We start from the raw sequence: 24974 nt of genomic DNA on the forward strand, positions 1-24974 counted from the left end.
GGTGGGTTTTTGTCAATTCAAAATATAAAATTTTGTCTATTTAAATTTTGTCTAATTAAATTAAGGCTGCAGGTCAAGTCCAATGAGATAAAAAAGGATTCTTAATTTGTTCTCTTTCAGCAAAACCTGTGATTTTACCACCAATAAATAAGGGTAATAACAAAAATGAAAGGTATAAAAATAACTGGTTTATGTATACTGCTCATTAATATCTTACATGGTTGGCAGCTCTTTAGCTGATGTTACAAAACCTAAAGAAAATGACTGAAAAATTGAATGTGCTTTTTATTCATATGTGAAAGCTTGCCAAGAATAAATGTGCCTGCCTATAGAGAGTGTAGGAAACACATGGGTAGGAAGAGCACGGAACAGTGTGTGGGTGGGAAGCTGTCAAACTGACAAAGATGGAGAGAAAAGAAACAACTATTCATTAGTGACAAGGTGCTTAGTATTGATACCGCTTATCAAAGGGAGACATTACAAGAAAGGCTGGAAAGATGACAGTGTATCTTTATAATGAAGAATAAGCATGGAAACTCTTGTAAGGTTGAGAACACATAACCTAAGCAAACAAAACCAGAGTATTTTACATAAAATATCAAAAATATTCCTGACCTTCATTTTCTCAATTTATATAGTTCTTTTCTGAGAAGCAACTCCTCACTAACACTGTTGTCTTTCATATTTATTGTGCTGCAGGTATAGGACAGAAATCAGTTCACCTTCTAACTGAAAGGATGCCTTTTTAACAAGCAGTCCTGCAGATAATCCTTGAGACTCAAAGTCAAATTAAAGTCTTTTGTTATGCCTACACCCACAGGGGAAAGACATTGTTTTCATTTGTATTAATGTAAGAGGATTAGAGACACTATTCCCCACTTCTGCTTTTGTACTATTGCAGTGCTTGCTAGTAAAGAGTGAGAAGAGCGCCTTGCACTGCTCACCTGTGGTCCATGTGCTCCGGGCTGCAGCACAGCTAACTGCAAGTTGTTAGAGCTCTCACAGTGAAATTACTGCACTGAAATGAGTAGTGACTGTTGGTGTGTCTAACAGTCGTGTCTGGAGTTGCAAAAGTTGCCTGTGTGAATGACAACAAATGTGAGAATGGCTGTGCTGTGTAGAAGTGTCTTGGCCGGTATCCTCCTTCTGACAGGTGAACAAAAGCAGGAAGGCTGAAGGAATGGAAGAAGGTCGTGACCAAACATCTGCAATGAGCTCGTGCTCATTGTGGGCCATTTCATGAGCATTACTTTGCACTTACCACAAACTGTGGAGTGAAATGACTAAATGAGTGTTCAGCAGCTCCTGTTAAGAAAACCTATATAGCTAATGGAATGAAGTCATTAAATTAAAAAATTAAGACAGAAAAGAAAGGGGAGAGGAGATTTTGCTTTGCTTTATTTTAATTTTAGCATGATAAGTAATAACTTTTTTGTGACAATGAGCATCGCTGTAACAGTCATTTTATGTATTTCTAACAAAGTTTTCTTGGTCTAGGGTAGTACAGTCATGTATTTATATAGATTTTCTAAATTTATTTGAACCAGATGCCTAAATTGGATGAGTAATAAATATCCAACAGGGCCAGATCCAATGTGAAAGGTTAAACTAATTCAATTTTTTAAAAGACAAATGTGAAGTGCTATACCTAAGAAGGAGAATCAATGCATTCATAAATATAGGGTGTAAATAGCTGCTGAAGCACCTGTATAACAAGGTTATATTTGCCAGAAAGCAAATGTAAGTTGCAGAGCATTACAATAATAATACAATGTTGCTTTAAAAAAATGCAAGTGATTTTGTGTTGTATTAAGAAAAAAAAACAAAACCAAAGGTTAATTATTCCACTCTATTTGCCACTGGTAGAGGATTATGTTCAGCTCTGGGCAGCACACTTTAACAGTAATCCAACCAATAGGAAAGTTCCAAATAACAGTTATAAAAGGATTAGAAAGCAAGGCCAATAAAAAGATTGGAAGAAATGAGTTTATTTAATATGGAGATAATTAAGAGGAGACAAGAGATTTCCAAAAGAAAGAAGGTGGACCAGAGGTGACCTGTTGAAGTGGTGCAGTGAGTGCAAGGCAGCTGCTGTACCATGAAGGCTTCAAGCAGTCTGAGAAGGAGCCAAACCTGGAGAGTTTGAAATAAAGGTTGAGAGTGCAGGAGGCCACTTTCTCTCCTTCAGCAGCCTTGAATTTCAAGAGGCAAATGGTAGATTAGAAAATAAAAAACTATTTTATACATATATATGTGAGTTTGTGTGTGTGCATGTGTATATATGTAACATGATATATATATATAAAACCATATATATATAAACCATATATATATAAATATATAAAACCATATATATATATATGGTTTTAAATTATTTTGTCTATGCATGAAGGGAAACAAAATATTATTTAATATATAATCAAGAATATTTGAGTGGTATATTAGAAAGAAGGCCTGTCTTGTAAGAAGGGTAGTGAAATCCTGGAACTGACTGCTTCAGGTTGCTGGGAATTTTATGCCACTTGAAGTCAACTCTGTTGACATTCTTATGAGTTTTAACTACCTATGTTTTCTGTTGAAGAATATTCACTGACTTTCCTGGCAGATATCTTCTCTAAATGTCATATTCTGTGCTCTTCACATAGGACCTAAAATGTAGTAGTAACAATTTGTTCCAGTGTTGAAAAGCAGAGGATGAGACCTTATGCTAAGAATTAGTTTTCCACACATGAAATGAGTACAAGCAGATTTGTGTCTATGCAGATCTAATGGCCAAACACTCCTGCTTGCCTTCTGATCGGAGAAGGAAAGCTAATCTTATGTCAGCTGTGTGAGTTAAGTGGTCCCAGGTGTAAAATAATGGGGAAGAATTCTTTCACTGTTCCCAGACGCAAGAATGATTCAGTTCCGATGAATCCCTTGGAGACTTCTTCCTTTAGTCACTTGGTTGCTGTTTAAAGTTAGAGGGTTTGGCCCTTGGGGGTTTCACAGGGTACAGATTTTAGTCAAACTATGGCAACTTTCTAGCATTCTTCAGAAAATAAATGTCCAGTTGCCAAAAAGTGTGACACAGCTAGTTATTATGCTAGCAGCAGATGTCAGTACATCTGACAGTGGTTAACAGTGTCCCTGTCAGTGCAGAGGAAAGGCCTTAGGAGGTAAGCAAAACAATGATTTAGTTCTGTGGGTTTGATGGGAAATAGGCTAGAAGCTGAGACCAGAAAGTTCCCAAGATAAACTCTAAGCCATTTGTTCATCATTGTTGTGTAGTTTTGCAACTATGCTCGCACGCTATTTCTGTTTTGATAGCCCGCAACACTGGTGTGGTGTAATGCAGCAAACAGAATGAGCTGACATAACCCTGTGTTTGAAATTTCAGTAGTTAAGAAACTTCTTAAGTTTTCACAACCTCTTCTGGAGTGAACTCGGTCACTGGCACAGGTCATGTAGGAGCTCTCATTTCTTGTGTGCCAAGAAAATGACATGTTTCTAAACCAGCTGCCAGCCCTCACCCCAACCACAGCTGAGTTGGACCAGTTTCTGTGGAGCTCTGAGTGTTTGAGTTGAGCATTTCAGGAGTAAGTTCATAAGTTACTGAAAACTTTGATGTTTTGAAGGCACTTTTTCCCTGGTACTGAGTGGGGGAATTCGAAAGTTTCATTTTGCAATGCAGTACCCTCTCAGTTCTTACAGTTGAGCCTTCTTAAGCCCCTTCCAATGGATATGCCAACCTGCTGTACGAACTTTAGAACCTTTGAAGAACAACTTTGAATTCATTGTGACTTCTAGTCAATTCTTTGTGGACTCGGGAAGACCTAAGTGAGGAAAATGGCAAGAAACAAAATTCCAAAATTTTGTTTGGCAAGCTGAGTTTCAGAAGCAAGTTTACCCAATTTAACATCTTTTGTAATTATTGATTTTAATTCATCAACATTTCCTATCATACTGTCTTCAGTAACATTTTCAAATCCATATTCTTATCTTCAAAATGTGTAAATACATTTTCACCAATGAGGGAAAAGTCACAAACTACTTTAGGGACTGAATGTTTAATTAGAATTTTGAAATTATTCATCCTCCTATGTATTCTATCACCAAATGGTCTCCAATTTTGGAAGATCTAATTGTGTGCTGCAATTATTCTGTTGATAGTAATTGTGTAATAAAGGTTATTAATTTTTCAAGGACATAAATGCTACTCATTAAAAGATTTTAGTGCTGAAATTTGTTTATTTCCTGTAGTTATGAGTGGCTCAAATAGAATAAAATTAGTAAACTTCCATTGATCCTCAATAGTTATGTGGATTTATCTCAGCTGTGCTTTTTATTTAAAGATTGTTTCATATGGTCAGTTTTATATGTTAAAATTAAATAGGCATAAAGTGGGTAGCTAGTAACTATACCAATTTTCTTTTTACCAAGTCATAAAGCCTGATTTTTGTGGATTCTTTTATTTAAAGCCAGAAACTTCATCTAGTAGTAGTAGGAAGTCATGCAATGATCACAGAAACTCTTGTCCTCGTCCTTTTTTTGTCTCCTGTTTCCTGGGCCACCTCAAGCAGCAGTGATAGATGTGTTTGTGTATGTGTTAAGAGACATCAATATTCTAATTAGCTGTGGGAGAATGAATGAAAAATTTCAGGTTTGTTCATCTGCTTGCTATGGCAATAACACCAGCTCTGTAGGACTCTCAAAATCCTCTAGGGTCAAATAGTTCCTTGGAAAAGCAAAAGACGAAAAGATATTGAACCATATATTTATAAGGGAAAAGTATGAGAAACTGGACTGTTAGTAAGAATTTCCTTATAGACATTGACAGTGTAAAACTTGGCTGGTGTTCTTCACAATATATATGATAAATATTACAAAACATACCCAGACATAATAATGTATATTGAAAGACATTGAAATTACACTGTTTGAAAACATACAGTTTTGTTTCGCCTTAACTTTATAGTTGCATGCTTAGCTCTTGGAAGATGTAATGCACGAAGAGTGAGATCAGAGGGAAAAGACGGCACGACGACCTTTCAGTGATACCGGCTGGTTTTGTGTTCCAGTCAAGCACAATCTGACAGGGGAGTGATGCCCTCTGCAGGACTCTGTCCCACGCTGCTCCCTGGGAGGTGTCTTTAAGAGCGATGTTCCCTGTTACAAGTGCGTGGAAGAGAGCACAAGGAATCCTTTCTGCAGCGGCAGTCATTGTGGTTTTGGGGTTACTAAGCTTTTCCCTCTGTATTTGTTGTTCAGAATTGCCAACTAGCTCATGTGACTAAGCCACTATCCATGGCTATTAGAGATTTTTGAGGAGGAGTTCAAGTTTATGAGCTGTTTTATTTAAAAATTAAAACCACACATTTGGTTTGATCAAATGGAGTCTGTGTTCCAACGCAGATGATGTTTTTGTTTTCACATCTGTTTGGTGTGTTCAGAGCTTTGCAGACAGATGTTCTGTGGTGCCTCTCTAGCAGAAAGCACAAGCCATCTCATATTGAAGTTCCACTATGTAGTGAAGCAAACAAGCTAACTTAGAAACAGTTATTCTACTTCTCTCTATTGCAGGTGCTGCTTTGCCCCCACTGATACTCGGACACTCAATCTGTGCCATGAAAGCAGATGATGGTCCATGCAAAGCCATCCACATTCGATATTTCTTCAACATTCAAAGCCGTGAGTGTGAAGTATTTGAATATGGTGGATGCCATGGCAATGAGAACAACTTTCTAACGCTGGAAGAATGTCAGAAGAAGTGTGTGGTTGACGGTGTTCTCCCACATGTGGTGACAGGCCAGTACCCATTCTCTTATCCTCATATCAGTTCTTTTGTATTTGTTATTTCTTGTTCACAAACCACATGAAATTTGGAAGTAGTAACTCTCTTAAGTTCCCATTAACAGAGAAATGTGATTCTTCTAATTATGTCCCCAAGTATGTTGAAGCCATCTGAATTACTTTACATTCTGCAAGCAAACATTCAGGATTTAGAAACATAAGTGTGACTTGTTTTAGTGTAACCATGAAATAGAGACACCAATGAAAGAAAGCTTATTTTCTACCTAGAACCCTGTTTTGGACGAATTCTTCAGTGAAATTGATTTAGAGTCTGATTGGGTTAAACTGGTGGGCAGCACAAATGCTCTTTTTTGCCTTAAGGATATCTAACTCAATCTTTGATGCCAGGTTTCCCCTTCACTTAAGATGATAGAAGCTGTTTGTTTTTTTTTCTTGTGTCCAATACTCACTTCTTCAGGGGAAAAACCCCAACTACTTTTAACAGGCATTTGCCTATATGCTCCATTGTTTACTGGATATAGCACAAAGATCCTAATTTTCAGGACAGTGAATATATATTTTAGAATACTTAAGCTTCTAACTTAGGAAAATAGTTATGATAAATGGTTCTGGTCATGACAGCAATTCTGATGTCTATTAATTAGAAAGCAAATGTACTCAGAAATGCATTTTGTTTACAAAAAAGAAATCAGCTGAGATGTGGATTTGGCATTTTGACTGAAACCAGAAGCAAAAAGACACTGTTGGCGTGGTAGTAAGATTAAAAGATTCTAGGCCTGTATAAACTCATAATAAATTTTTCATGTTCTCTGCCAGAAGAATAAAGATCATATGCCAAAATATGATTGCAGCTTTTGCCCTGAAGGGGACAGCTGAGTGAGATTAGTGAAATGGCCTGATGTGAGCGTCCATAGTTTAGGTCACGGCTTTAAATGTTTAAACGCTTAAGGCAAAGACTCCTACTAACAGGAAAAGCTGGATGTATGTTCAAAGAAATGCTGTGTCACTCTAAAATGCATGTCATGTCTTTAAATAATATTCTTCTAAAGGGTTGTCCCAGAGGTGGAAGGAAAAATCTATCATGACAAAATTTGTGCCTCATAGATGTGCTTTGAATATGTACCAGCATCTTTCCAGAGAAAATTGGTAAAATTATAGCACACAATGGCAGTACAATACAAAACAAGAATTATGGAGCAGTGCAATTAAGATGACTCTAGGTGAAATCCAGGAGCTGCTATTTCACCTGCCTTGCAAAGCATCTGTAATGGAAAGTGCATCAGCTCTCCTTGACCACTTTTCTCTCTTGTGAGCCTTACTTTGACATTGGCTGAGCCAATCTCCCCATGGACTCCTTTGTAATTTTAGGATGAGAAAGTCTCCTAGAAGGGGAATGTTTGTTTTCTATTGCTGAAAAGGAATCTGGGGTTGAATTCCAATATCCAGTTTCTTGAGCTGATTCAATAAAATCCAGGCTTCTCCATTAAAAATGACAATAGCAACTCCTTCACTGCTGATCCTGTGCTGAGAGAACAGCACAAACAAGCTTGTCATGCATACAGCCCTAAAGATAGTTGAGGATAGTTGGCTGAACAGGCCTTCATATCATGAGCAGTAATTTTTTTTTTTTCATAAAAGCATGAAAGCTTTACTCAGGCACTACATAGCAAAGGGAATTGGATAGCATGAGAGAAGTCTTAATGTCTCGCTAGGACAGCTCCAAAGCCACTATCAGTATCAATGGCTACAGCTGGGCTGGTAGTCTGCTAATTACTCCTCTGTTGAGAAATAAGATCACATAATACAGGCCTTTGGATCCAATAACAGGAACAGTAATTTCCCAGTTAGAATTCAATATTGGAATAGTTTGATTTCAGTAGTTTGCATATCCTTAGGTTTCCAATTTAGCAGGTCTTCTCACACAAAAGAAATGATACTTCAGTCCTCCAGAACAAGCTTTCAACTTCTCTAATAAAGAGAAGAAAGAAAGGGAAGTCCTCACTGTCACTGCTAAGCATGCTGGTCTTTGCTAAGTATTTTTATTTATATTGCAGAATTGTCTGGGAAGACTGTGGTAGCACAAATTAAGAAAGGTAATTTCATTTACATACTAATCTAAGACTATTGTGCGATAATAAGGCATTTATTAGCTTCTTTTATTAAATTATTTATGTATTGTTCCAAGTATCTCCTAACAAAAACTGTAACATGAAATGGAGTTCTTATTCTGAATCTTCTGTATTCATCAAAGAATTTGAGGACACTTGTGGTCACTGAAGATGGTAGCTGCAATCTCTTCACAAAATAAACATATCATGATGGTTTTCTTTTTTTGTCAGTAAAAAGAAACATGCTGCAGGGATTCAAGCATTGTATAATTAGCCATTATGGGGAACTCTTATTTTGTGTCTTGAGCACAAGTTAGAAGCTTGCTCCACTGCTAGCACTAATAGGGGAAAAATCACTCTGAAACAGCTTTTCAGGCATTGTCTGTGGAGGAGCTACCAGAGGTTGGGGCAGATCCCCTAAATACACATCAAAATCAAACAAGGGAGAAAGTTTCCCGCTCCTGAAGGGACAGAATGTTTACAGAACTTTCAATGCCTTACACCCAGACATCCAAATAGCTGATGCTAAAGCCCTGAGATCACCTCTCTGAAACCCTGTTGGTCTCTTGAGGTAACCAGTGTCTCTAATGAGGATATTTAAGTTTGACACTTAAATCAGGGCTTGTGAAGACTTATTCTACCCTTCCCCTTTATATATTAGAGGCTTGTCTGGACTGAGCCCACTGCTGGTGGCAGGAGTTCCCTGAATAAATTCCTTCACAAGTCAGCTTCTCTTTTTCTTACCCTCCTTCATCCCTCCTGCCACTTGTGACTTTTTGAGTTGGGTGTGCATTTAGCAACTTGCAGAAATGCCAGTATGTGCACATACATTTTGAAATGCACTATAATCAAATCCCTCCTCTTTGCAGAACATTATTTTGGAATATTTTCATGCCAAGGTGATGGTTTTCTTTTCCTGTTTTCTATGGTCCTTTCCATTCCTCATGCATTAAAACAAAACAAAACAAAACAAAACAAAACAAAACAAATAAGCACACAAAACCAACAAAAACGTGATTCTATGCTATGGAAGTTACTGACGTTGATTTTCCACAGATGCTGCAAGCTTTGGCACTATTTCCTTTAAGGACTGACCCTGGTTCCCTGTTTTTAATGACAAACCAGAGCACATCCTGTTAAATTCAGCTCATGGCTATCATTAACATCATTGCATGTTTACCATTATTTCCAGTAATGCAGTCTTGAATATTGTGTCTCTGGAGATAGATATGGCATTTAGAAGTATAATACTGGTTTCTATAGTTAGGATTTTATTGCCTTCATGAACTCTCTCTTCAAAAATGGCTATAAAAGTTAGCTATGAGCTGAACTAATTTGGATTTAATTTCCCTTTTCTGCAAGAACCATTTTAATATAAGGATCTTCCAAATTAAGAACATCTGTTTTTTAAGAATCAGTTGTAATCCTGTAGTCTGAATACCCTTACTAATATCTGCCTTCCTTTTTTCAGTTAATATCTATCTAATAATCTCTTTCTGTTATTCACAATATTACACAATATTTGATGAATGAATTTTATCTCCTATTGTCTGTGAGCTCCTAATAAATGGTATATGAAACAGGTACAGCTCTGGTAGTCTTGTCTGTCTATGTATCTGTCTCCCTTCTGTTCTCAGCTGAAATCATATCATATGCCTTGCACATATCTTTCATGTTTATTGTCCTACATGAACTTAATTTTCTAAATGTGTGGACATCAAAAGGTGCTGCATTTGAATAGTAAGAAGCACGAAACATCTAAACCATAGATTGCATATACTTAGTGGCAGAGAATGAAATTTGTACTCAACAATCAAAATTAAACTATTCAGGAGCGCTTAAAGTAGTTGATTTTGTTACTTTTTTCAAGAACATATTAATGATTTAATTTTGCATGTGATCTCTGAAAATTATTCTTTTTCTCTTCAGGATGTTTTATAACACTTGAAATACAAGATATTGCCAATTAATTCTTGGGAAAACATTAATTATGAGCTATTATCATATTTTATATAGATACGTGCATTATTTGCTTGTAATAGTAATCTTCTTCTAGCAATACATTTGAATATATACTTAGCTAAAATAGATGTAATAGGCTTAATTTCTTTGCAACTCAATAATCTGTTCCACAAATGTTAGGAACTTCAAAGTAATTACTCTATAGTAATTTTTATTAAAATGGCAGCTCACTATCCCATGTTTTAGTCTCAATATTTCATGAAGTTCTACAGGCATGAAGGCCACTATATGTCACATCTGATATGATTGTCTTACATGATGGCTAAAAACTTTTTATCTGCAAGTCATCTCAGACAAGAATCATATTTCAAAGTATTTACTAGAAAGAATTTGAGAATGCCTCCCCATATATTTTATTATTTCCATGATTTTATTTTTAGATTATAACTTTAGGAAAAAATTGAATATGGTAAAAAGTGGAGTTTCAGGGATTATTGTATGGCTATGTATTTTTCTTCCCTGCCAAAAGATGCGATATCATGCTGTGATATTCAGCCAAATTGCACAATATTAATTTGTTAACTTTTTCTTGGTTGATATTGCAGTTAACTGATTGCACTGTCAGAACTGGGGCTGAAAAATTAGAGAATAGCTGCTGTCTCCCAGTTTCCTGTACCCTTTTATAACAGTCAACTACCCCACACAAAGTGCTTTTGCTAGATTTTTTTCTAGGGTTTTTTTTCCAACCCTTTGCTTTTTCTTTCTCTTTTAACATTACTTTTTTGATACTTCACTTTGGCTAAAACAGCTATATAAATTACAAGAGCGTGTACATAAGACGCAAATGATCCAGCTGAGATTCAGGTTTTCTTTTAAACCAGAATAAAAACTAATTCTAGTTTTCAGTTTACAGCTTCAATGTGGGAGGAAACTTTGAAGGAGTTGTCATTTTTCAAGACATAATTTACTGGCTACTTGAAAAGAGGAAAAAAAATCACTAGAAATATCCTTATAATGCTCAAGCATAATATTATGGTGCTATATATAGAACAAAAGCAGCAGTTATTTTATAGTTGGCCTTTAGTCCAAAGTTACAGGTTTATTTCATAATCTTCCTCCAGTTCTATTGCTGTCTTGAAATGTGTGTTAATATTTTCCTTCCCCCGCCTTGTTCATCACTTACTATTGTTTGTAGAAAAGCCTGACTTCTGCTTCCATGAGAAAGACCCTGGAGTCTGCCGGGGCTATTTTACCAGGTATTTCTATAACAAAGAGACAAAGTCATGTGAAGCATTCAAGTATGGTGGGTGCCTAGGAAACCAGAACAACTTCAAGAGTTTGGAAGAATGCCAGAGTACCTGCCAAGAAAACTGTAAGTTGTTCTCTTCATTATTCTTGTATAAACAATGCTGTGTTTAGAAGGTATCTCACAAGCAGAAAGGCAACTTAGGGTACCATGAGGTGGCAATAATTTATATATGAAACTGACAATAATTATACATATTTTAAAATAATAATTAAGAATATGAACTAAAATATTGGGTGGGCACTATTTAATATTACAGGATTCCTTTTTTGCTTTTCTCGTGAGAACTCACCTAAAATCTGCCAGTTTGGCTTTATAATGTCATAAACCAATAATATATATATATATTTATCCACACATCTGCATATACTCTTTTCTAACCAAGTCTTGTGATGTGAAGAGGTGCTCATATAGGAATGTCTAGTCTTACTATTCCCTTACTTCCCACCAAAGAATCATGGGAAACCTGACCCTCACTTCTCAGTGATTTGGCTGTAGCCATTCAGACTGATGAAAGATCGTTCATCTGCTTCCTTGTCCTACTAGTTCCAAGCAATTGTTCTATATCAGGATACAGTAACCTTCAGAACTCTCCCCTTCATTTTATTTATAGGAAGAACACATTTTCCCATCAAGAGCCTCCAGATCCTTTTATCTCGCTTGTCTCTAGTGGGCCTTTTTCCAGGGCTGTTTCATAATCTGTCATTTTGGCAAGGGGAACTCAAGCTTATTCACACTTGGTGTAGGAAAGACCCACTATGCTTCTTTTAAAAGATTTAAAAAACAAAACAAAACAAAAAACTACTATACATATAGAGCCATGTGCTTTTTCCTTACCTTTGCTGAAGCATTTCTTCCTGGGCTCTGATTCCACTTTTGCCTTTTAGACTAAGGGCTGCAGAATAATTTTTTTCATGACTTTAATCTGAAATAACACTTCCTTGGAAATTTGAATGAATACCCAAGAAGAAAAAGAGGATTAGGGGCCACTGCCATGGTTGAAATTGATCAAAGTTTTTGTCTTTAAGATATTGAATCATTAATACTGATTTGGGAGGTTTTTTCCTTAGTTGTTTTCCCTTCTGTTTTCATTTAGCAAATTTATTGCCAATTGTTACAGTTGAAGAGTATCCTAACACTGTGAACAGCAGCTCCCCAGCAGAAGAATCCAACCAGTTTCCTGGGATTTTTGGTAACAATTTCCTTTTGCTGTTTATAGTTAACCCTTTAAAGCAGATGCTCCTTGGTTTGTCCAGCCATTTTTCCATTTACTTGAAGACATGTATGTCAGTTGAGATACATGAGCACAGGGAAGTCATTAACATTAAAACTTGCTTCACAACCACTTTGTCAGTTACACATATTTTGAAAAAGGCTTACAGTTGCAAAGGTTAAAATGTCTGCTATAATATAAAAATAACCTTATCAAACCATGTTTGATTTAAAGCTTACATCAGTAATATTAAAGAAGACAAAGGAACCCACCCCAAAGTTGTCACAACAACATCAGTGTCTTATGCCTTTGGGAAATAGAGAAATCATTTACTGTCATCAGTACTGGCATTGAGTAAAGCCAACAGATATCATCATAGGTGATTTTCAGGGCTTGGTTGTGTCTGGTTAACCCAACACTTACTGTTTCAGACCTCACGCTCCCTCCCACCTTTTCTCTTTCTGTTAGTAAATCTGTTGCCAACTGCTCGAAATGAGAAGTCCAACACTCTGAATGGCAGTTCCCGAAAGGAGCGCAACCAGTTTCCCATTTCTTTTGGTAAGAATAAACTTTTGCAGTTCTTAGCTCTCAGTCTTTTATATGGATTACTTCTGCATTTCCAACCATTCCTGACATGTCCGAGACTGAAGAATGGACTTTCATTTATGTTAAAGGATTTGATAAGCAGAGAAAATCAAAGCAAAGGAATATATTACTACTTACAGATCTTTCATAAATATCAGAAAGTGGAAGATTGATCACATCTTGTCCCCTTTGAAAATGTGCACTTCCTGAAGGTCTGATTAATACAAAAAGAGCATAAACACTGATGCAGAATTCTTTCACATAAAATTAATACTTTTGTGAGGATCTAATATGCAAGTGATTTAAAACGCCTTTTATCCATTAAAAAGAACCATACTTGGATTTTAAAACATGGCATAGTATAATGTATTTAATACCATAATATTTTTATTTTCACTGTGGCCATATTAAGTCAGCTTTTATTTAAACATACTTAAAGCTAGTGTGAATTAATTTTTTGTGGCTTCAAGGTATTTTTGCACTATGTATGATAGTGCAGATGAGACTCTGAACTTTTACTGAGGAAGGATAGGTCTGAACAGTTTCTGCAGCTGGGCACTCTCCAGTACAGATGGCTGGTACTTGTTCACATTGTAAAGGGTGATTGAATTTGAGGCATGTCGTTTTTATGATCCACAGTTGTGCAAGAGGAAACAACAAACAGTTGGAAAGAGCCTGAGCAGTCTTATCAAGTATTTATGTTGGTTTTTTGCATTTGCACATACTTGTACTTTGAGGACTGAGTGATGGCTTACAGATTCATTAAGGTCTTGGCATTTTATGTGCTCTGTAAGATAATGGGTGTGTAGGATAACATTCCTGTGCTCTCTGCTTAGAATGGTGTGTCTAATAAAGCATGAATGTCCATTGTACTTTATTTTTTGCCTGCACTGTAATCCACATGTTCTGTTGGGTTGACATAAGTTTCTGTTATAGTTCTACTGTTTGTTTTCCATGTATAAAGCATCAATGCACTCTGTTATGCAAATGACTGAATATAAAACAGTAAAGCTTTTGGCAACTTATTTCCCTGAAAAATATTTTAATATCTTAAGATCTAGTAATAAGTCTAGGGGCATAGGGCGTACACATTCCTTTAAGGTTTTTGGTCAAAATATGAATCCCCATATCCTCAAAACAAATAATCTATATGAGGAAGGGAACACAATTCACTATGCTTTCCAAGAGAAAATGGAAGGGGTTTTGATTGTGTCAGCAAAAGTGAATTTTCCTGCACAGCAGATTTTGAGAGTGAGAGGTGAGGATAAGAGAAAGAGAAGACTTCAAGATTGATGGAAGAGAGGGTCAGGGAACAAGGGCCAGTAGAATCAGTGTAGCTGGATGGGTCAGGTGAGAAACATAACCTTGGAAGGACCAGTGCATTTCAGTGGAAAGTCTGAAGACTCCACAGGTTCTTCCCTACTCTACAACCTTTGTCTTGCACTTCTATGCCCCGTGCAGCCTCCTGTTGCTCTTCTGTTTATCACTGTGTACCTTCCAGGCTACTGGAAAGGGCTAAAATCGTGTGCTTTTGTGCAATCCCACTACAGAAGAAGGCAAGGGTGGGGTCAAAACTGACAGCTGATTTTTTTCACAGAGGAGTGGAAAACATTGTCTCCACTCTCACTATTTCTAGAGGTACAGGTGTAAAGTGAAGATGCACGTAGAGGCATTTCACACAAACTGTACACATATGAGGTCAGGTTGGACTATGAGGGATGGAAGGGCTGATGTGCATCTCCTCGAGGACATGCAAAGCAGCTGATCTACCATTGTAACATCCAGTGTGCGTTTATATTGACATGGCTGTATATATGTATTTTTTAAAAAGACCATTAAAAATTTTCATTTAATTTCATTAATTTAAACTGAATTAATGGAATTAAAATAATTATAGTTGTTAATATAAATGAAAAAAAATTAAAACTTTAAACATCTTTTTGCAAGGAGTTTTCTCATAGTATAACTTACCTCAGAACTGACAAGCTATTTCATCTTGATTTCAAGCACAAAATATGTATTATTGGTGATATATATAACTATGTAACAACATCAGATTATTCGATAACATAGTTCTTGATTTTCAGAAAATTAAACTGTTCTATGGCCAAACAAAAGAAATCATGCATACAAACCTCAAAGTTCTAGGCCTGTCTTTCATTTTTGGATTATATAAAGCGATCTATGGTTGAAAATTGTGGGTGCTTTATCTATGTTTAAACTGTGAGATTAAGTGGGATATTGGATCAAAAGTTAATTTTCAACTCTGCAAATATGGAAGAGCACACAGATGTAGGTCCTGTTAGTATTTCTCAAAGTCAGGGTCACATCTTTTGCTGATACAAATTCTCAGAGTTCTATTCAGTGTAATGGATCTGCACCAATTTATACCTGTAGAGTGCTGTCAAGTGCATTATTTTTGTAATAGCTTGTCTACTTGAAGATTCTGTTATTTTCACTTTGCTGCAATCAGAAATGAGAAGCTGAAGTCTGCACATATCAAAAATCTGTCAAGAAATCTGAAGTTTCATGGATGTCACACACCCGTGTTTAGTGAGAAATAGAAACGGCTGTATTGTAAGAATTGAATCTTAAACCATACACACTTAAAGATTGTTAAGTACAGATGAAGGGTTAGATACAGCAGTCTTTTTATAAGTAAGAACTATAGCCTTCTTTATCTCCTGCTTATTTTATATAATTCATATAATTATATTTTATATAATTAGTTCATCCATTTTTTTCAGGAAAAAATTCAAATATTGCACTATAGGGCTTTATTCTCTCGCCAAAAAAAACCACAACCCCCCCCCCCCCCAAAAAAAAACAGTCAAAACATCTGCATCATCAAGAAAAAGGAGTAACAGAAATAAAAGATAACAGAAAAATCTACACTGTATTTTGCTGTTGGAAAGCCTGAAACCCAACTGAGAAGCTCCTTCAGAGCTCCAGTTCTGAAAGTGCCTGTAAGATGGGTTCCAAGGTCTCATTTCCTTCAAAAGTTTTTGATGGAGTTGGTGTGTTCCTGAGAAACATTGTGTTCTCATTTTCCAGAAGAAAACCTTACACCTGAAAGTATTTGACTAACTCAGCTTGGAAGCTTTCGTTTGCCTTTTGCCTACATGAATTGTAAATAGTTTTTGATGTGCCTGCTCAGGACCTGACCAATGTCACATGGTTTTGACAAATAATATACACTGCACACCTGAGTTTATGAGCTTGTTAGTGGATTTTAAAAACTGGTTTAAACCAGATAAAAAGAATGGCATGAGCACAAAGGTGAGGATGGAGTCTTAATGCTTCTTGCTGTCAATGTAAATAGCAGTTGATTTCTATAAAATTGCATCAAATACCATAGCATGGGCCATGTAGCTGCATATATAAAAAAGTTAGAAAGCATTTAATGAGATTTATGAATTTAGGTGGTTGTATGATCCTTTCGTTGTTAACATGTAATTAGTTTTGTAATATAATGAGTAATGCTACTTCCACTGTGGAAAAAAGTCCTGCTGACATGTACTTTAAATTGAGAAAAAATAGAATTAAAACCAGCATTTCTATGTCAAGTAGTCTCTCAATAAAGCTCGTATCTGTAACTCATAGACCTGCAATGACTACATTGGGGAAAACCATAGTACAATTTGTATTGTTATTTGTTTTACTTTTTTCAGTGTGTCCTCTTTCCTTTTTGTGTAGTTTTGCGGGTTATGGGATTTTTGCTTCTTTCATTTTCTTTTTTTCTTCATAGAAAAAGCAGGAGAGAGAACTTTTCAACAGCTCTCACTAAAAATGAGGTTGTAAAAATCAAAACACTTGAGACAGAAGCTCAAGAACAGGCATAATATCTCAAACTTACTGTTGCCTCATATGCACAGTGTTAGAAGCTGGAGCTGAACAGAGAAAACTTTCCTGCATCCAGTGCTGCAGTGACCATGTTTACATCCTGGCTCACAGGCTTACAGATTGTCCTGCCCAAAGAGATGTCGGACTGGGCATGACACAGCTGTACATATTTTGCATATGTTTACAGTAACTTGAAGTTAACAGGACTTTTAGTGATCAGTATGTTAAAGTCAATTCATAATTTTTATGGTCTTCATCAGACAGAAAATTATGATAATTTAATTTAATATACTGTTTTGTTGAAAAAAAATGGCTCTATATGGCAAATTAAGAGCTTTTCTTAATGAGCTTGTTCCTTCTGTCAGAGTGAAGAATAGGCAGGTATCTTGAAAGATAAATAGGAACCGTGCTTGTTGTCTGGGGCATTTACTTAGCAATGATCTAGACAAAGATCTACCTGATTTTTGGAGGAGTATAAAGGGGATCCTGAACAGCGTTTGGATGCCTCCCTGCCTGCTGCACTGTATGTACATGGGTAGCCCTTGTTTATCAGTAGCCACCCCGCTGGCTCCATGGCTCCCCCAAAGCTTGCAGTCATTGTGAGAACTCCTTCATGAGGGGACTGTGGACTCACTGGAGAATTCTACATACCAGATAAGTAATTTACATTACAAAGCATATATAAATTTTCTTATACAATTAGCAAACCTGTGCTGTTTGGCCCTTTCCTCACTGGCAAGCCTTTCTGCTTTGTTCTAAGGTTCAGAAATTATCAAGTTAATTATTAATTATAGGTAAGCTTGTTTTTAATGTTGCTGAACATGTGCTTTTAAAACTAACATCCTCTGCAGCTAGAGAGAAATCAAATTAGTTCCAGGCTCAAGAGTTCTCAGACAGTGCAGTACCAAAAGCATTGCCTCACTTAACTACCATCTTCATTATAAATAAAACAGTAGATTTAATATAAATTGCATAGCATTGTGGACTTTTGCTCTGGATCCAGAGTGAAATTTAGTCTTGCATTAATGTCACATTTATAAAAAGAAATTAAGTAGTGCTTCTTTTATTATTTAAATCTAACTTTGTCTTGAAAAACCAACTCACTTCCCTGTTTTTGTATTTCAGGATTCTTTTTGGATAGTATGATGATAATACAGCTTCAAATGTGTTATTAATTTCATTTTACTGTCTTAGCTTTTCATAAATCACTGTTCTATTTTTTTCCCAGCATTTTTTTTGCTTTTTTTGCTGTGCCAATTCAGCTATTACACTTGACAGATGAATTTTTTTAGCAGGTATACTATGTGTAAGACACATAACATGTAGCATGTCCTTTCTGGGTATTTTTTGTCAGCCTCTTGATTTGCCCAAGCTAATTCATAACTTCCTGCCTTCAGTAGCTCATCAGCTTCCCACTTTTGTGACCACAGGTTATCTTCAGCTTTGCTGAAACCCGAATTATTCCTTAAGAATGTTACTTTGCTTTTCCACTGAACCACTTTTACCAGGCCTTGTGTCTTCACATCTGACTAGCACATTCAGCTCCCAGCTACCTCAATTCTTCTGCTGCCTGAAGGAAAATGGCACTTCTCACTCCTTTAGGTCCTGCACTGATGATAGAATGGCTCACACTCAGCTTCTTCAATCCTGTGCAGCAATTGTATCGGTTCTAATTCTGTATATGAGCCACTCCAGGCTGACAGATGATGGAGCTCTTTGAGAACTGGGAATTCTGGCATGGATTTGCTTCTGTAATATATTCCAGTGCCCAGGCACTTTGGATACCTCAGTGATTCAGTTCTCATACTCTCACTTGCAGCAACCCTGAAGAAACAAACCACCAGCCTACTTGGAATGGTAAAATCCTAATGCAGCACTAACGCACCAGCAGCTCTGTTATTTGTACACTCATTCTTCACGTTCAATCCTTTTTCATTCTGTGAATTAAGCTGTTTTTTTTAAAACTGCTCAGTGTTTTGTGATAGACCAACTTGTGTTACTTAAGCTTTCTGTAGTCATTCAACAAACCCAACATTAAGGTATTGAATATTATGTTGGAAATGCTGAGTACTTTTACCTTCTGTTTGGTTTCATAATGTCTAGCAGTAATTCCCCCCATTAATCAGCAGAAATATTTACCATATTCTTAAACCTGTCCAAGTTTCATTTATTTCACTTTACTTGCTATGAATACTATACTTGAAACTCTTCTAATGGAATTTGAGTGTTTTCTCATAACAGAAATGGCAATTGTATCACTAACTATATAGGCAAAGGCATAGCTTTCAGGTAAGCTTTTGCTGGAAATTCAAAGACAGGATAACATTTACTGGGTATTTTTTGTTGTCATTAATGCAAAGATGCTTATGTAAAGTATCCTGGATTTTCAAGGGGGGAAGAATTAAATATGACAGTAAATTTCACATAAATTTCAAATAATATTGACATAACAGAAAACTGATACAGTGCAGTCTCTAACTTTGTTTTTCTTGGTGTTTCTAGAACCGCCTCCTATCCCTTCTTTGTGTATGACCCCTATGGACAGAGGACTTTGTAGAGCCAAAGAGTTAAGATTTTTCTACAACTACTCGACTGGAAGATGCCGCCCATTTAGCTACAGTGGTTGTGGTGGGAATGAAAATAATTTCACCTCCAAAAAGTCATGTTTGAGGATCTGCAAGAAAGGTATGGGAAGTGATACTGCCCCAGACTGTCATAAGAGGTAAATATTATGTATGTTGAAATATTCTTGCTGCTTTTGGTAGTAAGTATGGGCCTGATAAAATGTAATAGTTGAAAGTCTTATAAAAGTGAAAATGGAAATCAGAAGGGAGACAGAGCTAGAGAGACAAAGATGGACAGTAAAGTACAGTGCAAAAGAACAGAAATAAGAGAGTTTGACATTGGTCAGGCATATGAAGGCTTCAGGTAAGACTATGTTCTTTTTTCTTTTTTTTTTTTAAGAATATTTGTTGAAACAAGACTTATTTCTGATAATCTTGGACATCTTCTCATCTTACTTCATTTTACCTTTAGGATTCAATAAGAAAAAAGGTGAAAGAAGGGTAATAAAAATCAAGAAGAAAAAAAAGAAACAGTCAGTAAAGGCTCTGGGAGAAGGAATCATCCCTGAAAGAATACAACCTTGATTTTAATGGAAACAAGTAGTAAACTACTCTTCACCTGTGAATTAAAGCCTTCGGTGTACACCATTAAACATATTTACTGTACTGATTATTTTGATTATATATTATTAAGCTGCTTAAAATTTTATTATGTATTCCTCATTCATGTGAATAAACATTACTTTTTACTTTGATCAAGTGTTTTAAATTGTAGTTATGTTTTATAAATTTGTCAGAGCTGCAACAGGACAACAGAGTGTGTGTGTAACTCCTCATGGTGAAAATGCAGATAGGATTCAAATTCACTTTATTACTCCATTATTCTTTTTGAATTCTATTTTTGTGCTAAAGAAAGCATAATGCCTGTCAAAGAATCATCACTTATCAAGAATGATTGTTTCAATCCTCAATTAAAAGATAGGTCTACTGCTATAAAGAGGAAATAGACACTGGGTTTGTTTTAATCACATTTATTTTAGGTTATGCAGGCTAGATTTAACTCCATTGAAGTGCATATATATAAAGTATTGTCAAATGAATATGAGATCAGAATGAGCCCAACAATATCCATAAAAGGATTATGGTTAAAGCTATAAATGCTTGAAGCAATGTGACAGTTATTTGCAATGATTTAAAAATATATATGCTGGCATTACTGACTTTAGTCTTTGATACTGAATTAGACTCATGGCTAAGATTTAGTGCTGAAAATGGAAGCAATTATGCACTCTAAATATCAGAATGAGGGGGCAAGTAAAAGTCAGATTTTTATACTGAAATTTTATCCAAATCTCTTTTCTGGTGCTTCAGTCCTTTAATAGCTTTTTAAATCTAGGATCTGTTAAGTCAGATTCGAAAAATTCTTATGGAACAGGAATGTAGTCCAGACAAGACTTTATTTAGAGTCTTGTATAAGATGTGTGCACCAAAGACTTCCAATGCAATTACTACATAAATCAGACAAGTGCAGTTCTGTTGGTAAAACTCTAAACTCCATAGACTCATATACACAGAATTAATTTGCTGCATTGTTATATACCAGTTTGAGTTCCAATTTGATATCTTGCCTTTCTAGTTCATTCCATTGACCTTTTTTACCAGTTACTGTTTGTACTTCATGCACCGGGAGCTGAGTCTGTAGATGAGTTGGACTTCATGAACAGAACAGTAGGTTAAATACTTGGAACAGCTGGAATTTGCCATTGCAGATAAGTGTAGAGCCCAAGGTTTAAACTGCTCCCCAGCCTTTCCACTTGTACCATGGGAATTCCTTGGCACACCAGCTTGCATAGCCTCCAAAAGGCAAGTTGCTTAAGACACATTTGGTGTGCGAGGGTCTGGATTTACCAGTGTAAATTTGTGGCAGTGTTTCTTCAAGGAGCATTTTCCCTCAGTATCAAGCACAAATAAATGTGCTACAGACAGAGCTGTTTCTGAGGCAGTGTCCTTTGCCCAGCTGTGACTGCAGCTCTAAACCTGGGGGTGTTTTCAGTTGTGGTGGGACTCTGACCACAGCCTTGCTGGGGCTGGGAGGAAGGAGAAGGGGTTTGTCCATGGTATCTCTTTAAGCAGTCCCACCAAGAACACAACAAAGAATTTGTAAGCTTTGCAAGGTTTGTTAGATTATAAATGAGAATTATGGACTTTCTAAAACCAAATATTCTGAATGAGACAATAGATATAAAAGATAGGAATTAATAGATTAATTTGTATGCACATTGTCTCATGATCCCCAGGTCATTTCATGGCAGTCTCTCTCCTTCAGGCTCCCTCTTGGTCCAATGACTTATCCCTGGCTGCCTGGATTCAACACCTACAAAATGTACCCTGAAAGACTAGAAAAAAAATCACCCTTTGTGTCCCAGCAGAAACCTGCCTCTGTGGCTGCTCCCCACTCTTATAAGCCTCCTGCTTGCTGAGCTCTACTGCAGACTGTTAACAGTTTCCTCACTGAGAGAGCTCAGTTGTTCCCAAGATTGTGCAGATTCCTGCCAGAGCTGCGGTAGCTGGGACAGGACTAACAGGGGCTGCCCTAACCTCTCCCACTCCCTACTTATATTGTCCTAAGAAAACATTTTGTGGTAACAGTAATTAAAGAGGTGATCTTATGTCACTGTTGAGACACAAAGGAATTTATAGTTCTAGCATCCCAACAGAACCTCTGTTTCAATTGCCTGAGAAAACATTACAAAGTGAATCATTTGTCATGCTTGTTACTTAGTGCAAAGAGAATGAAGACTGGAATGTAGACAGTATAAAAACTGATCTGATTGTAATCAGAGATTTGATCTGAGAGTGCATGCTGCTCTTGGGGTGTGTACTCTCTTTGGCCACCATACTAGTTATCCAGCTGTCTTCCTGCCTTGTTTTGCTTTAGCTCTACAGTGCATTCAATTAGCTTTTTCCCATAAAAAGTCCAAACTGCAGCGTGATATAATCTTCAAAAACATCATAAAAAGTTTTTTTTGTGCCCTTCTCCTCTGTTCACTTATTTCTGTATCTGCAGAACAATCAAATGCAAGATTTTTTTTTAAGGGACCTGTGTTATTTCCCAAAGATAATTAAAGGATGAATGAAGAAGGGGGGATAATTGGTGCATGACACAGGGAAAGACACAGAATCAGATCGCAGAACTGTGAAGAGATCAGAACATGGGCTATGCTCAGGTGCTGTAGTGATTGCACAGTGCCAATTAACTAGAGTTCGTTCATCCAGTCATTTAATTCCAGAATCTGCCTCAGTTGCTTTGGAGGAAACACTCAGGGTGCTGTGAAATTTCTCCCATGCTGCTGGAGCAATTTTACAGAAGTTTCGTGGCTTTCCCCACATCATCTGACATGCAGTAACTTGGTATATGCGCCTAATTCATGCGGGTGATAAAACTTCTTTGAGAAATAATTTGATTTTTTTAATTTATTTTTTTGCCTCACATTCTTACTGGTACACCTTCCTTTCTCCTTTTTATTTTCTATCCCCTACTTTTCTTTTATTTCCAGTTTGTTTGAACCAGCATCTCTCCCTGCATCTCAAATTCATTTTACTATTTCAAAGGTCATAGATTTTGATTTACATTTTTAAAAAGTCTGCGTCTTTCTAGGTCACAGACTATTCTGAGTTGGAAGGGACCCACAAGGATCATCGAGTCCAGCTCTTAAGTCAATGGCCCACATAGGGGATTGAACCCATGACGCTTGGCATTATTAGAACTGAGTTTTAACCAACTGAGTTAATCTCAGGTCCAACCTTTCAAACATATTGAAGTGGACATAACGGTTATGTTTCGTAGCTGGTTGTTTTCAGTAGTATCTCTACAGAAAGAATCAGCTCCAAGTGAAGTGGAATATGCGTTTACAGCTGCTGGGTGTTCACACACGATAATACTTTATTTTACTTTATAATGCACAATGAATCCGTGTAGGGTTGCAGTGGCTGTTTATCCCTCGGGACGCCGCGAGAGGGCGCGCGCGGCGCGGGGAGCGCGGCCGGTCAGTCCCTCCGTGCTAAAACCTGGAATTAGGTTTGCTTTCTTTGTGTGTTTTTAAACCTTCCTTGGCTCGAGTGCAGGTGGTTTCGCACATTTAGATCCCTTTCAACTGCTGGCGCTCCCGACAGCCTGTGCTGGTGTAATTTACGCGCCTTGCAGCCAGAGGAGGGGGAGATGAGGTAGTGCCGGGAGCCGTTGCATCTCTAAGTGCAAATAACGCCAGGTGAGCTGCCTCCAGCACCTGTACAGTAGGACCAAGTGAGTTTCAATGATAACTAAATATGTAGAATATGAGACTTTGTAAATAAATAAAAAAAACCCTCACACAATTCCATAGCGCTTGACATGCCAAGTCAAACATGGCCCATGTAATACATCTCTAGCTAATTCAGATGCCTGTCTAGAACAGGTGTGCCTGGCTGGAATATATGGATTATTTTTTATACTACAGTGTGTAATGTACCATGTTGTAATCTATAACCTGGACCCAGCTGGCCTAAGTAATGCTCTCAGGCTCACTTCTGATGAAATTCCACTACCTGAGGTGACAGCAGTTCTTTCAGATAAGTTAATTTACATCACTCTTCAGAATCAGAGCTAATCCCCAGTTTATATCTGTTTACATTGCCTAGAGGTTTAGAGTGACAGTTCTTAGTTCTTCACTGACTATAAAACTCAAACATTTTCTTGTTGATGTAAGATCCTAGAAACAGCAACACTCCCATGTGCCAATTGCTCATTCATGATGACCATGTTTTGGTAACCTTGGACTATGATCTCACAATTCATATTGTCCAGTGGCCATATGCATTGAAAGTGTTCTTGCTCCTCTTTTCCCTCTTCCAGTTTTTCTTGACCCTGGATTAAGGATGGTTTTGTTTGGGTTTTGTTTGCTTGCCTGTTTGTTTTGTGGGGGTTTCCCCCCTAGTTTTCAGTTTCATGCTTTTTTTTTCTTTATGAGGAAATGATTTTAAATCTTCAGATAAATTTCCTCATCCAGTTCACAGCATGTTCCACAAATGATTCTGCTGGCAAAAAGAGTGAACAAGTGCCAGGTAGTGAGAAGCAAGCAGAATACTTTGTCTTGTTTTATGAGCAAATTAAAGGGCTTGATTTTGATAGGCCCTTATGATAATGTGACCTTTGGGAGGTCTTTATTGTGTTCCATAAGGAGTACTGGTGTTTCAGGTGCTCATATTTTTTGAGTTTAATGCTCCATGAACTCCCCATGTGTTCAACATAGTATTATTATGTCCACACAGCAACTGCCCATTGATTTGGAGGACACTGATTCTGTCTATAGCACATGTATTTATTGCAAAGAACAAGTAAATGCACTCAAAGAAACATTTTTAGGTCCCCATATGAAATTCTCAGCAGCTAGTAGAAGAATTGCCATTAATTTTGTTTTGTCTTCCATTATGGCAGTTTTCAAATCAGGCAGCTGATACTTGGCTCTCAAATCACCTGCAGTTTTTTTTTTTTAAATGGGGCCTGGAGACCTGTGCCACAATAGTAATGTTCCTGTTGCCTTTCTTCTACCTTAGCTATTCAA

The 24974-nt window shown here is 36.9% G+C and overlaps 1 protein-coding gene across 6 annotated transcripts in view; it reads left to right on the plus strand.

Annotated features, from left to right (window-relative positions):
* The window catches only part of TFPI (tissue factor pathway inhibitor), a 30999-nt gene extending 10870 nt beyond the window's left edge, over positions 1 to 20129 (plus strand). For 3 of the 6 annotated variants that reach the window (XM_071562281.1, XM_071562283.1, XM_071562282.1), the window contains exons 3-9: positions 5563 to 5787; positions 7848 to 7886; positions 11059 to 11235; positions 12266 to 12361; positions 12851 to 12940; positions 19313 to 19495; positions 19847 to 20129. In XM_071562281.1, coding sequence (XP_071418382.1) covers positions 5563 to 5787; positions 7848 to 7886; positions 11059 to 11235; positions 12266 to 12361; positions 12851 to 12940; positions 19313 to 19495; positions 19847 to 19959 — 923 coding nt within the window. In that variant the 3' untranslated portion in view covers positions 19960 to 20129. Of the gene's footprint in view, positions 1 to 5562; positions 5788 to 7847; positions 7887 to 11058; positions 11236 to 12265; positions 12362 to 12850; positions 12941 to 13606; positions 19533 to 19846 lie in introns of those variants that run through there. The other 3 variants (XM_071562286.1, XM_071562284.1, XM_071562287.1) reach the window with 3 other exon arrangements.
* The last annotated feature ends 4845 nt before the right edge of the window (positions 20130 to 24974 follow it).

The sequence above is a fragment of the Pithys albifrons genome, chromosome 8 (assembly GCF_047495875.1).
Source record: "Pithys albifrons albifrons isolate INPA30051 chromosome 8, PitAlb_v1, whole genome shotgun sequence".
Classification (NCBI taxonomy): domain Eukaryota; kingdom Metazoa; phylum Chordata; class Aves; order Passeriformes; family Thamnophilidae; genus Pithys; species Pithys albifrons.